This window comes from Schistocerca gregaria, chromosome X (genome assembly GCF_023897955.1).
Source record: "Schistocerca gregaria isolate iqSchGreg1 chromosome X, iqSchGreg1.2, whole genome shotgun sequence".
Classification (NCBI taxonomy): domain Eukaryota; kingdom Metazoa; phylum Arthropoda; class Insecta; order Orthoptera; family Acrididae; genus Schistocerca; species Schistocerca gregaria.
Window position 1 is genome coordinate 37,230,632 of NC_064931.1, and position 15,229 is coordinate 37,245,860.

Genomic DNA, 15,229 nt, shown 5'->3' on the forward strand with positions numbered 1-15,229 from the left:
AAGAATCTCTGTTGCGTGTGAAGAAAAATGTAACTATAGCAACAAATGCAGCCAATAGTAAGTGAAAAAATGATGAAATTTCACCTGTAAAAAAATTATTTTGTTATGTTTTTGAACTTCCACTGCTATGAGTGTGAATCCCAAATCCTTCCTGGTCATGCTGACATATTATGAATTCATTTGTAAAAGTATAGACAGTAGAAAATAAAATGTCCTGTGGCACCTCTCCTGCTCCAAGTCGAAGTCAGACCGTTTGATGTCCTACCCCACTTAACTCTTATCACTGTTGCCTGGTTTCTGTGTAAATTGCATAATCTTTTCACTTTCCTATATTTTACCCTAGCTAAAGAGTTTATTCTAGCATCTTCTAAGATAAATTGTACGGCCAGTATCACCTCACATGTTCCTGCACTTTTCCGGAGCCAAAATTTATTTTCTCTGAGGTGGGCTTCACCCACTGTAAATAATTTGTCTCGGTATTTTGCAGTTATGACTAATTCAACTGTCAGTTCAGTAATATTCACACCTGTAACCACCTGCTCTATTTGGAATTGGAATTATTACATTCTTCTCAAAGTCTGATGGTGTTTTGCCTGTTTTATGCACGTTGCACACCAGATGGAATAGTTCTGTCATGGCCAACTCTCCCTAGGATATTAGTAGTTCTGATGGAATGTCATCTCTCCCGCATGTCTTGTTCTGACTTACATATTTTAGTGCTCTGCGAAATTATTTCTGTGGTATCATATCTCCCATCTCATTTATTATCTACTTCCTTTTCCTTTTCTATAAACTCGCCTTCGAGTTCATTTCCTTTGCATAGTTCCTCTACATATTTCTACCACATTTCTATTCTTTGCTTAGTACTGGTTTCCTGTCTGAACTGGTGATATTCAGACAGCTGCCTCTCTTTTTCTCTCAAGGCCTCTTTAATTTTTCTATAGGTATTCTCTTTCGCCTGCTTAATTTGCTGCATATTTATATTTTCTCCTTTCATCAATAAAAGTCAGTATCTCATGTGATATTCAAGGATTTCTACTGCCTTTGTCCTTTTAACTATTTGATCCTCTGCTGCCTTCATCATTTCATCTCTCAAAGGTGCCCATTCCACTTTTACACTATTCATTCAATTTGTGCCAAGTCAAGTGTCGCTCAATGCTCTTATGAAACTCTCAACAACCTCTGGTTCTCTCAACTTATCCAGGTCCCCATCTCCTTAATTTCCTATCATTTTGCATTTTTTTCAGTTTTTGTCTACAGTTTACAGCCAATAAATTGTAGCCAAAGTCCACATCTGTCCCTGGAAAAAACCTACAATTTAAAATCTGGTTTGAACACACTGTCTTACCACTATTTAATCAATCTGAAATCTTACAGTGTCACTATGTTTCTTCCATGTATACAATACAACCTTCTTTCATGTTTCTTAAAACACGTATTAGTGATGACTAAGTTTCTTCTGTGTAAAATTCTACCTGAAAGCTTCCAGTTTCATTCCGTTCTCGAAGTTCATAGTCTACTATTTTTCTCTCACTTCCATTTTCTGCTATTGAATTCCAGTCACGCATCACAATTAAATTTTTCTTTTCCTTAACTGTCTGAATAATGGCATCTCATCATACATTATTTCAATCTCTTCATCATCTGTGGAGCTACTTGGCATATAAACATGTACTACTATGATGGATGCTGGTTTCCTGCCTGTCTTGGCTATGATGATGTGTTCATTATGCTGTTCATATTATCCATACTCCTATTTTCTTATTCATTGCTGTCCCTACTCCAGCATTACCTAATTTGATTTTCTATTTATATCCCTGTAATTGCATGATGAGAAGTCCTGTTCCACATGCCACCAACCATCACTAATTGCTACTACATCTACCTTCAACCTATCAACTTTCCTTTTCAAATTTTCTAACCTACCTGCTCAATTAAGGGATCAAACATTTCACATTCTGACCTGTGGAATGTCACTTGTTTTCCCTGATGATGACAATTTATTAATAAGAGAGATTCCTGACAATGACACACAATGAACAACATTAAACAATGAAACTCCACATAGGAATATCAATGTAAGAAAAGACAGACTGCTACTTACTGTAAAGAAGATACATTAAGTTCCAGACGGGCACAATTAAAACGACACTTTCATAAAGCTTTCAGTCACAGCCTTCATCAGTAAAAGAGAGACACACATCATTCATACACACAAGCAACCACTCCTCATGCACATGTGACCGCCACTTCAAGCATCTCTACCCAAGATGCCAGAGTTGGCAGTCGTATGCATGAGGTACCTGTCTGCTACTTAACGTGTCTCCTTTGCACTACTGAACAACAGTTACAGAAAATACATCATGATGATGTTAGTACCACATATTTTAAGAAAGGCTATGGATTTGTGGCTGTAGTAATAATTAGAGTATGCCTGATACTGACAGAAGTTATTAATATCCATCTTTTAATGAAGGTTTCTCCCATTAATCAATAAAATGAAAGTTTACAAAGATGAGAATAACATGTACCTCGAATTGTGGTAGTTCAAAATTTGTATTTGCTAGTTGGCATGCGTATATGTATATTTCTGTCATTTGAATAGCTTCATTAGTGGCAAACTCCATGAATGGTTTTACATGGGAAGAGCCAATCAAAACAAGTTTTGAAGCTTTGTTGGAATAAATACCAAATGGGAGCTGAGCCATGAGATAACAAAAATGCGCTGCATGGAGGCAACCTCTGGCTCCTGGAAACAGTGAGAAAGCATTAGATCAAAAACATTAAACAAATCACAAAACAAAGGAACTTATTAGATATACAAGAATTGTAAATAAAGTTCCAAAGGGTACCTAAAGTGTCTCCAAGAGTAGTAATTGCTTTATGGTCGAGTTCTGGTCGTTGCGTCGAATTTGATAATATCATTGCCAAATGTGGTTTCCAGTCACCCCACTCCTCATCTGCACAGCACTGAATGGTAGATCAAAATAAAAAGTTTAATCCATCTGCATTGTAATTTGAAAAATTAAATTATTCTTATAACAGTACACATAAACCTATAACTGTACATAGATTACTCAAAATCCATTGTACTTTTTCATTACTAATAACTGCATGAATTGCATGCCTATGGAAATATTATTGCTTATGTACTACTTTCAGTTCTTAGGAAACAGGAATTTATTCACAGGATGGTATATTTTTTAGTACTTTTATACTTACTTGCGTACCTTATTTGCTTTTCATCAATAATGAAATAGGGTATGTGACCATCATTATTACAAAATAGCCTCTTCATTCTAAATCCAGTTACGAGGGGGAAAAGATGATCATTCCTATAAATGCTTCTACTGTTTTCAGTTGTCAGATGAGATAGCCCAGCAACCTGAACTGCACTTATGGAAGGAGACATGTTTTAAAAGTATGTGTCAAGATCTGGGCTATTTCCTTTGATGTTACTTTGACAACTTCATTTTCCTAAATGACAGCTAATGAGCAAGTCACTTTTCCCAGAGAGTAGTCATCATACAGTTCTGTGAGTGCCTCATGGTGTAATGTCTCTGTTATTTCACAAACAACTGGAGCACACTGGCATCCGAAATGACACATGTACTGCAACGTCTACCAACTGTAACATGGCGGTTATGGTGACAAATGATGGGCATATCACATATGAGCACTGCTTCTTGTGCCTTGGCCATTTCACCATGTAAGTTATTCTTTCTGAGGGAATGACATCCCCTTATCTTAGTGACAGAAGAAAACTTAATATATATCTCTTAGACACACAGTTATTTTTTTTTTCTAGGAACTGAAGTTCCCCCCCTCCCCCCCCCCCCCCCCCCCCAATTTCTGAAGCCAGTCATATGGCTCCACAGTAACTCAATCATCTACTGGTATATTTATTCTTTCCTCTCTCTTTGCATCTTTGACAAGACTCCAACGACATCGGAAGTCGACTATACCAACTTAATGGTTCTTTTAAGCAAACAACGTCAATTTCCCATTCTTCAACATTAGAGATAGCTGGTATTTTCATCTCTTATGTTTTAAACCCTGTTTTATTGCCTTTGTTCTTTTCTTTCTTGGAACAACCTTCCTTTCAGGTGATATGTGAAGAAAAATTGAATGAACTAACCATTGTAGTAGAAATCGTGGCCCCTTTCCCCTTGGAGGAGGGGAGGGAGCATATACGGTCTCACAACATCTGCTACAGGCAAACTATCACATGCAGATTGGCATGTACAGTGGCAAGAACAGATGTCTGTTGATACATTGACAGTTTGCACCTGCAATGATATTGACACTGTTTCACAATGGGAAACATTAGGTTAGAAATGATACACGCTATATGTATTTGAATTATGCTGTTACCTCATCACATAGCACCTTTTATAACTATTATTTCTTGTAGTTTCTGCCCTTTGACATAGGCTGGACATAAGTCACTCAAACTGAGTGTTTGCCTAAACAATTACCAGATATTAGCAGGGATATGCAGCCTACATCTGAGCCACAAGCTGCTTGATCACGTGTAATGCAAGGAACATGATCTTTACGCAAAAGTGTACAGTGAACATAATTTTGCCACTTGAAACATCATAAGTGATTTGGTAAAAACACTTGAGTGTAATTTTTGTGGGTCCATTCTTCTACCCTTGTTATCCATAAGTATCACCAGCACTTTTCTCCAGTCTCTTAGGACTTTGCACTGGGTGAGACATTCACGATATATGCATGCTAAGTAGGGAGCTAGTGCCCTAGTGTAATCTTTGTAAAACCAAATTGGGCTTCTATCCGGACCTGGAAAATGACTTTTTTTCAACTCTTTCAGTTGTTTCTCTACGCCTGGACTGCTTATTAGTATATTGACCCACCAAAGTCTGTTTGATGGTCAAACTACAGTATGTCTGTACGATTCTCCTGCATGAACAATTTCTTAAACGCAAAATTTAAAATTTTGACTTTCATTTTTCTATCTTCTACTGCTACACCAGACTGGTCGACAAGTGGCTGGATGATGGAAGCCTTAGCAATTTTACAAAGGAGCACAATTTTCTTTGGTTCTCGGCCAGATCTTTTGCTGAGGTGTGACAGTGGTGGTTGATTTATTAACTTCAGTAACCATAGCTGCCATGATGACATCATGTTCACTAATCCCTGTCTTTATACTGATGCCATCTATAACAAAAACCTCTTTGAACCTACAAGGTATAAGACACTTCAAATTGCACATGGGCTGCTGAACTAGCTGCTCCAGACAATTTTTGGAAAACATGTTCAAAAGTACATCACAGGACTCTGTCTGTACCCCTACAATGAATCCAGAGACATCCCAGTCTATACTCGGTAGGTTAAACGTCGCTTCCAACTAGTACTACATGATCTGGGTATTTATGCATTAATGACTGTAGACTTTTTGTTTGAATGATTCTAGAGATATCACAGTCTAATCAGATTGCCAGTAAAAATATATAACGGTCAATTTGATTTAACTATCACCTTTTATATGGGACCAGATACTTCACTGTCATAATTTCAACCGCAATAGGAACAATATTTTTGTCAACTGCAATGGACACTTCCCCTCCTATGGGTTCTAATCTGTCTTTCCAATATACATTCCATGACTCGCTAAATATCTTCGAGATTTCTCCTTTTGGTTTCAGTCAGCTCTTGGGCCCAAGGACAGTCTGAGTGCGAGAACTTCCCTGGAGGGCAGTAGATTAGATTAGATTAATACTTGTTCCATAGATCATGAATACGACACTTCGTAATGATGTGGAACGTGTCAGGTTAATAAAAGATGTCTGTACAAGAAATTACATTACACAAAATATTGCATGACACTAATGATTAAGTGTTTTTTTTTTTTTTACTTAGTTTATATCTAAAAATTCAGCCAATGAGTAGAAGGAGTTGTCATCTAGAAATTCTTTTAATTTATTTTTAAATGTTAGTTGGCTATCTGTCAGGCTTTTGATGCTGTTTGGTAGGTGCCCAAAGACTTTTGTGGCAGCATAATTTACCCCTTTCTGTGCCAAAGTCAGATTTAACCCTGCATAGTGAAGATCATCCTTTCTCCTGGTATTATAGGTATGCACACTGCTATTACTTTTGAATTGGGTTGGATTATTATCAACAAATTTCATAAGGGAATATATATACTGTGAGGTTACTGTGAGGATCCCTAGATCCTTAAATAGATGTCTGTAGGATGACCGTGGGTGGGCTCCAGCAATTATTCTGATTACACGTTTTTGTGCAATGAATACTTTTCTACTCAACGATGAATTACCCCAGAATATGATGCCATATGAAAGCAGTGAATGAAAGTAGGCATAGTAAGCTAATTTACTGAGATTCTTATCACCAAAATTTGCAATAACCCTAATAGCATATGTAGCTGAACTCAGACGTTTCAGCAGACCATCAATGTGTTGCTTCCAGTTTAACCTCTCATCAATGGACACACCTAAAAATTTTGAAAATTCTACCTTAGCTACAGACTTCTGTTCAAATTCTATATTTATTACTGGAGTTGTGCCATTTACTGTACGGAACTGTATATACCGTGTTTTATCAAAATTTAAAGAGAGTCCGTTTGCTGAGAACCACTTAATAATTTTGTGAAAAACATCATTTACAATTACATCACTTAGTTCTTGGTTTTTGGATGTTATTACTATACTTGTATCATCAGCAAAAAGAACTAACTTTGCATCTTCATCAATGTGGAATGGTAAGTCATTAATGTATATCAAGAACAGTAAAGGACCTAAGACCGAACCCTGTGGGACCCCGTGCTTGATAGCACCCCAGTTTGAGGAATCAGCTGTTGTTTTAACATTACACGAACCACTTATTTCAACTTTCTGCATTCTTCCAGTTAAGTATGAATTAAACCATTTGTGCACTGCCCCACTCAAACCATAATGATTTAGCTTATCTAAAAGAATTCCATGATTTACACAATCAAAGGCCTTTGAGAGATCACAAAAAATACCAATGGGTGATGTCCGGTTATTCAGAGCATTTAATATTTGATCAGTGAAAGCATATATAGCATTTTCTGTTGAAAAGCCTTTCTGAAAACCAAACTGACATTTTGTTAGTACTTTATTTTTACAAATATGGGAGGCTACTCTTGAATACATTACTTTCTCAAAAATTTTTGATAGAGCTGTCAGAAGAGAGATTGGGCGGTAGTTGTTGACATCCGATGTATCCCCCTTTTTATGCAATGGTTTTACAATGGCATATTTCAGTCTATCAGGGAAAACACCCTGCTCCAAAGAGCTATTACATACGTGGCTGAGAATCCTACTTATCTGTGGGGAACAAGCTTTAAGTACTTTGCTGGAAATGCCATCAATTCCGTAAGAGCTTTTACTTTTCAGTGAGTTTATTATTTTACTGATTTCAGAGGGAGAGGTTGGTGGAATTACAGTTGTTTCAAACTGCGCAGGTATGGCCTCTTCTATTAATAGCCTTGTCTCTTCTAGTGAAGATCTAGATCCTATTTTCTCCACAACATTTAAAAAATGATTATTCAAAATATTTTCAATTTCTGATTGTTTGTTAGTGCACTTGTCATTCAGTTTTATTGCACTAAAGTCTTCCTGTGCTCTTGGTTGCCCTGTTTCCCTTTCAATAATATTCCAAATTGCTTTAATTTTATTATCAGAGTTACTGATCTCAGACATGATACACATGCTTCTGGACTTTTTAATAACTTTTCTTAGTACCGCACAATAGTTTTTATAATATTGAACAATTTCGGGGTCAGTACTCCCTCTTGCTGTTAGATTACGGTTGCAAGATATTCTTACTCCTTTAGTTAGCCAAGGTTTTTTTATATGTTTTCTTGGAATTATGTTTAACTATTTTCTTGGGAAAACAATTTTCAAATACCCTTAAAAATGTATTGTGAAATAAGTTATATTTCAAGTTTGCATCGGGTTCCTTATACACTTCATCCCAGTCTAGCTGCTGTAGGCTTTCCCTAAAGTTTGCAATATTTATATTGTTAATTGAACGCACTGCTTTGAAAGTCTGATTTATTATACTGCATGGAGCTATGTCATGTACTGTAACAAGCTGTGCACTATGATCTGAAAGACCATTCTCATCAGGATAAGCATTTATGTCCTTAAACTTATCTTGGTCTATAAAAAAGTTATCTATCAATGTACTGCTGTTCTTTGTTATCCGAGTAGGAAAATCAATGACGGAGCTCAAATTGAAAGAACTGAGTAATACTAAAAGGTCATTCTTCCTATTACACTCTTTCAGGGAATCAACACTGAAATCCCCACAAATGATAATTTGCTTCCCCGTCTGACAGATAGCACAACAAAGCATCCAAGTTTTCTAGAAATAGCTGGAAATTCCCTGAGAGGGACCTATACACTGTTACAATTATGAAAGTGCCATCAGTTAGTTTAAGTTCAGTGGCACATGCTTCCATATGTTGCTCTACACAAAATTTTTTGCACTGTGGAAGCTTTTGACATATATGGCAACTCCTCCTCTCATCATATTATCTCTACTTACATGTGCAGCTAATTTGTACCCATTGATGCTAACCTTTTGCATATCAGTGACAATGTGATGCTCAGACAGGCATAGTATATCTATTACATTCTTGGTTTCTATATCTTCTAAACAAAGCAGAAGCTCATCAATTTTATTCTGCAATCCCCCAATATTTTGATGAAATATACTAACAGTATTTTTCACTTTACTTTTGTGAGTATCTTGAACTTTTTTAACATCTTTAGTACTTGCCTGGCTGAGTTTCCCACTGGACACTGATCTTACACTAAAAAAGAGTTTCCACCATGAGATGTAGTTCCTCCCCCCTTTAAATTTCCTGCTATCAGCCCAGCCAGTTTACCCTTCCCTTTCCTGTTGAGGTGTAGGCCATGTCTAGTATAGTCCCACCTACAGAGTGAATCAACAGGAACCACACCAATGTGTGACCCTGCACCAGATCCAAGTAGCCGTTCCAACTCCAAATTAACTCTCCTGACAGAAGAGGTCAAATGAGGTCGGTCGTGGCGCTCCAGAACCGACACAAACCCAACACTGGTATGATTCGATGCCGATGCAATCTTTGCCAGGTCACACTTTATGCTGTACCCCGGATCTCTGTCAATACTGTTGCCTGGCCCACCCACAATAACCACGGTGTCTTCCTTAGTAAAACCTTTACATAGTGAACCTAAATCCTCTGCCCTGCCCAAGTTCAGCACTAGGTTTGAAAAAACTTGTGACCTGGTAATCCAACCCTAATTCATCCTGCAGAAGTTGGCCCACACCCCTAGCATGCGAACTACCTAGCAACAAGACTTTCTTTCTCTTTGCAGACTTCCCTACATTCTTAATCAATTTGCTGCTGAAAGCTTGTTGAGCCCTGTCTACATCTACTTCTGTGAGAGGCTCATCAGTTTCTGACTGAGGCAACAGGTCAAACCTATTTTGTACATTAATAACAAAGCTGTCAGAAGAATTTCTTGGCCTGTTCCTCATGCCTGTTGCCACTTCCCACCCCTGTTTACCCTTCTCCCCCCCTTAACCTGCCCAGTTCTCGCCTAGCCTCATCTAACTCAGCCTGAAGGGCAGCAATTTTCCCCTCCTGTTCCACAATCTTCCTATCTCTACTGCATAGCCTACAGAACCACTGATGAGTCTCGCTCATTTTCCCAATTCCCACGCCACTACAGTCGCCCCAATGAAAAAAGTTACTCCATCCATCACACCAGACCCCGGAGCTAACGATCCTACGGCATGTCAGGCACTTTACACTCATGGTACAAATCGATTTTAGTGACAGAAAGACAATTAAGTTACCGGAAAACAATGAAAATACGTGTACGAAAAATTAGGCCTACTCACGACTATGTAAACAGTGGTTCAGAAGTTTTTTACTGGAAATTACTTAAGAGATGACGATACTCTACAGATATAAAGGGGCAGCAAACGTATTTAGCACACTAAACTATCAGTAAATGCACTTAAGATTGCGGTATGAAGTTTAATCTGAAAACTCAAAAGTTCGGCCTGGCCGCGATATGTAAACAAAACGAACTTTACGTGATTACTGTGAAAATACGCGAGTAAGACAAAAACCTTTAATAGTACGCTTGCAGAGCACTATAATTAACGTAATAAATTAGTTTAAAGTGTTAAAAAACAGTTTATTACTACTTAAATTACTTATCTTGTACAAGAGCTGTGACTCAGACGTCCGTAAATTCAGAAACTATGTTACAAATACTTGGCCAATTTACTGATAAAAGTTTGACTGTCAAAGTGTCTTTGCTACGAACATGGGATGATTTCCCTATTTGCAAATTGGCTGGTGAGTGTTCAGACTACCTTAAACTACTGCCTAGCCTAAGGGAAAAAAAATGTGCATACCATAAGTAGTCTGCCAACCAAGTAGCTGCTTCCCTTGTGTAGTGCACCCCTGACATATCAAGGGGAGTCCTAAAATTACCCATCAATAAAATAGATCCAGAAATCTGCAGCCAGGACTGTCTCTGAGTCGACAAAGTCTGGTTGAGAGCCTCTACTCAATTCCAAAACAAAGGACCTTGATCAACTCGAGGAACAATTTTGCTAATTGTGAGCGCTGCTTAAAGCTCACGTGAGAGACCTGCAGCCTTCACCACCTCCGCCAGCCACATGCACGAATTGAGGATGGTCACAGAAGCCATGTGACAGGCACCATTGGTGCCAACATGAGCAACAATTTGCAAATGACTACATCTTACACACTCAACAGTTGTAGGCGAGGCTGCCTCCACACCTCTGATGAGGACCCTCGGCAGATATGCCAAGTGCACATTGGTTTTCTTTCCAGCCCTGAACATTAACTTCCTAATGGGATCCATAATGTGCTGAACATTGGAACTCCCAGTAGCTAGCAAACTGCTGCCCCCATATGCCTGCTCAGACCCTGCTGAAGGAATGGCCGCCTGTTCACTCACAGGACAAATAGGCGAGGCCAGACAGCTAGCCTCCACATTGGCCCTACACCTTGAGCTACCCATAAGTGTTAACAACTGCCACTCACCCTGATGTGACAGCGGATGAACCGCATAAGGTACACTAGGACGTGCCTCAGCAGTAGAGCCAATGGGCTAAAAATATGACAGCTGAGACGTCCCTCATGACATGCCAGATTCTCCACCATCGCTACACATCCTCTGATCCCGTAGTCTTCCACGCCTCAAGTTCTGTTAGCCCCTGCCCCACACCCACATTCATTCATGCCCCTCAATTCATTTACCCAGCACTCACATATTCCTCTGTATGGTCACCATTTCCTCTGTTCTGTGTCATCTCCTCAATCCACTCCCCCAGGTCACTGTACGTTGTGTACAACTCCCTCAGCCTGCAAGCAGAATTATCTCATCAGCACCACATTTCTATCATGCACACCTGCCTCTCCCTCCCAGCCATCAGCCACTCTTCCCAATCCTTGCTATCACTCCCCACCCGTTTCTCTCCTCACCCACCACACCTGACACCAACCTTTTTAAGTCAAACTGCAGTTCTAAAATCGTGTGGCCATGTAGGTGTATATGTAGTTTACTATGGCTAAAGAATGATTTGTCTGAAAGCTAGCATTGCTTTCTGTCTTGTTTATATGCCTGTTGGCAACTCAACAATAAGCTAAGTTCCTCCTTCCATTATTTATATCCCTTAACTGCAAACTGAATTTTTCATCATATCAATAGAGATAGTGTTAGTGTTTCAAGAAAAATATAGTTAACTAAGAAATTCAGAGATGTGCTTGTGAAGAATATACAAAGCTTTGGATTCCAAGACTTTTGTAATATTCACGGTTAGAGCTATTTGCCACAAGATGATTTTGGGGTTAAGACTGATTGAAGTCCATACTTCAAATTAATGGAACAGGGCAATAAAGAGGCCACAAATATTAGAACGTTCCTTAACAATTTTAACAGTGAGTTATTTAGTCTGTTTGCATTTACCTTACACATTCATATGTAAATATGGCAACATAATGACCATTTACAAGTAGTTTTTTCATTTTTTTTTTGGATCAGAGACGTGAACTAGTAATCTCCACACACCTCTTTTTACACATTACAAAAATATACCTTTTTCTACAGTACAGAAGGAATTGTCAAGGATAAGATTTTTCAGTTTGTTTTCAAATTTAGTTGTACCCCCTGTCAGACACTTTATATCATTTATTAAGTGATTAAAATTTTTGGTAGCACAATTGTGAACCCCTTTTTGTGCTAAAGACAGCCTTAAGGTGGAGTAATGAATGTCATTTTTTCTTCTGGTATTGCAAATATGTACATCACTGTTCGTTTTGAACTGCAGCATAATATTTAAAACATACTTCATTTAGGAATAAATATACTATGAATCACTAGTCAAAATGTCTAACTCCTTAAAGAGACATCTACAAGCAGATCATGGGCAAGTACCAATATTAATCTTACAGCATGTTTTTGTGCTATGGAGACTTTCTTTCTTAAAACTGAGTTATCCAAACCACTATTTCACATGACACTGTTGAATGAAAATACACAAAACGTGTCTACTTACTGATTTGTCTCTCCCCTAAGATTTGCAACAGTTTGAAGTATAAATGTGGTTGAACTAAGTTGTTTCAGATGTGCAGAACTGAATACGCAATGTTATCTTTGAAACAGAGTGAAACCAGTCACAGAAAATAATATTATACTTTTAAGAACATTATTTACCATTTCTTCTTCTGCTGTATAAATGTTTATACTGATTACAATACTAATGTCATCTGTAAAAATAAATAATTCTGCTGCTTGTACATTAGGTAGGTCGTTACATATATGAGAAACAATAGGGGACCTAAGATTGAGACCTTGAGAACCCCATAAGTGATTTCTCACCAGTCAGAAGAATCTCCCTTGCTTACATTGGTTGAATTTGAACCAAGTACAACTTTCTGTAATTTTTCAGTTAGACATGGCATCACCAACAGGTTGGGTATACCATCAATTCCATAAAACCTCAAGTTTATCCAAGGGAATATTCTAATTTACATTATCCGATGCCTTAGATAATTCATAGAAAATATCAACCAGCCCTATTTTGTTTGTTAATGCTTGTAAAATTTGGTGAGTGGATGTGTAAATGATATCCTAAAACTGAGCAATTTTTCTGAAATCAGAACTGTGATTTACTGAGGATATTACTGTTGTTCAGCTGGAATGCTGCTCTAGAACATATTGCCCTCTAAAAAAATTTGGAAAATTATGTCAACAGTGAAACAGGTTAGTAGTTATTGACATCTCTTCTATAATTTTTCTTATAGATGTGCTTAATAATGGTATATACCAATCTTTCTGAACTTAATGATGCATTACATATTTCAGGAAAGATGTGAACACATCTTTAGTACTCTTTTGGAAATTCCAGATGGACTTTTATTTTTAAGTGAAAATATAATTTTCTTAATTTCAGAAGGAGAAATGGGTGGGACATCCATATGACAGAATTTTACATGACTTGCTTTTTCAACATACCACACAGCTTCAATTTTTCTCTTGAACTGTTTGTCCCTGTATTTTCAACTACATTCAAGAAATGATTATTAAACATATCTGCTACCTGTGACTGATTATTTATAGCCCTTCCATTTAGATAAATAGTGATGTTATCCTGTTCGGTAGCCTGTTGTACTCACTTATTTCACTGCATTCCACACAGATTTAAGTCTGTTACCAGAATTACTAATTCACAGCATAATGTGCATGTTTCTTGACTTTTTAATAACCTTTCTTATTTATTATGAGTACAACTCCAGCATGATCTTTGCTTATTCATGCCAATAGATAAAATTTCCTTTTCCTTTCACGAGATACTTTAATCCCTTTACTGAACAATGATTTTATACATGGATATACATAAAGCAATGTGCGGAAGCAGGTATTTTATACAAAGAGATTACAGATAAGCAGAAACCATATATTTTACACAGTGGTGAGAACAGTGTTGCTGGAGATGATATTTCGCTGCGGCCCCTGATGTTGTCTGAAGTTGCAAATAGGGGTGCACAACTAAGTTAACACCTATAGACCACTGCCATGTTATTGTGAATCAGTTGGTTTTCTAATGACAGTGGAGAATATTGCCAATCAATTAAGTCTACACCAATGTGATGTGACAGTCACCGAGATCATACTACATGACATATCAACTACGAAAAACTTTGTGGCTGTATTGACAACATTAACAGCTGGAACATACAAAACAGTTTACATATCTGTAGGTATCTATGGAGCTAAAAGTAAATACCCAAATTTTGCACATGGATGTCCATTCTATGTTTATCTCATAGAAGTTGTACGAAATATGCTCCTGCATGAAATCAAAGGTTAAAAACAAACACATGCAGTGGAGAATATCCAACAAAAATAGCCGCTTAGTCCTTAATGTAATATTAGGACTTATCTTCATAACATAATTAGAAAACGCACACAGTTGTCTGATGGTAAAGGAGACTGTAGAAAAGTTTCTATCTGGATAGGACTAAGAAAATAACAAGAAGGGGAAATTTTAATAGGACATTAGAATAGTCTTGTCCTTCTGACAGGCACTTCATCTCATAAGAAACATAATTCAAATACCTGGATACAGTTATCTATTCAAACTGTTTGAAATCAATTAGCTTCATAGAAATTATTAATATTTGTATACAAAGTTTCTTAATACTTACTGTAACAGCAGCAGGTTGACGACCAGACATAAGCTGATATAATGTCTGTAAAGGATCATTCATCTTCAGACCATTGGCAAATCTCATCATGACCTGAGCATGTGTTCGCTTATCCATTTTTGAGGCAAGGAATAAAGCATGTCCCCAGAGACCATGCTTCATTGCCCATTCTGCAAAATAATGAGGGAAAAATTCGTTTAAAATTACAGATTATTCAGTGGATGAATTTACAGTGAATTAAGTGTAAATAAATAACGAGAAACAATAATTAAAAAAAAACAGCAATGAATACATTCCTGGGGTTTGCATTTCTACAGTGTTTTTTTATTGCTCACTTTGACTGTAAATATTTTCAGTAAAGCCATTCAAGACTATCGGGGTACTGTTGAGAGCTAGCTGACTCCAAAAAATACTGTGGGGCCTACATACTTGTGAAATGATTATAAATTGAACAAGACATTCATTACTGGGGAAACTGGT

At 37.5% G+C, this 15,229-nt stretch overlaps 1 protein-coding gene across 4 annotated transcripts in view; it reads right to left on the bottom strand.

Moving 5' to 3' along the window:
- Positions 1–15,229, bottom strand: part of LOC126298662 (protein transport protein Sec16A-like) — a 218,653-nt gene that overhangs the window by 56,208 nt on the left and 147,216 nt on the right. For all 4 annotated transcript variants that reach the window (XM_049990088.1, XM_049990087.1, XM_049990085.1 and 1 more), the window contains 3 exons: positions 14,750–14,919; positions 2,853–2,970; positions 2,532–2,749 (listed from right to left, as the gene is read on the bottom strand). In XM_049990088.1, the coding sequence (XP_049846045.1) occupies positions 2,532–2,749; positions 2,853–2,970; positions 14,750–14,919 (506 nt within the window). The remainder of the gene's footprint in view (positions 1–2,531; positions 2,750–2,852; positions 2,971–14,749; positions 14,920–15,229) is intronic.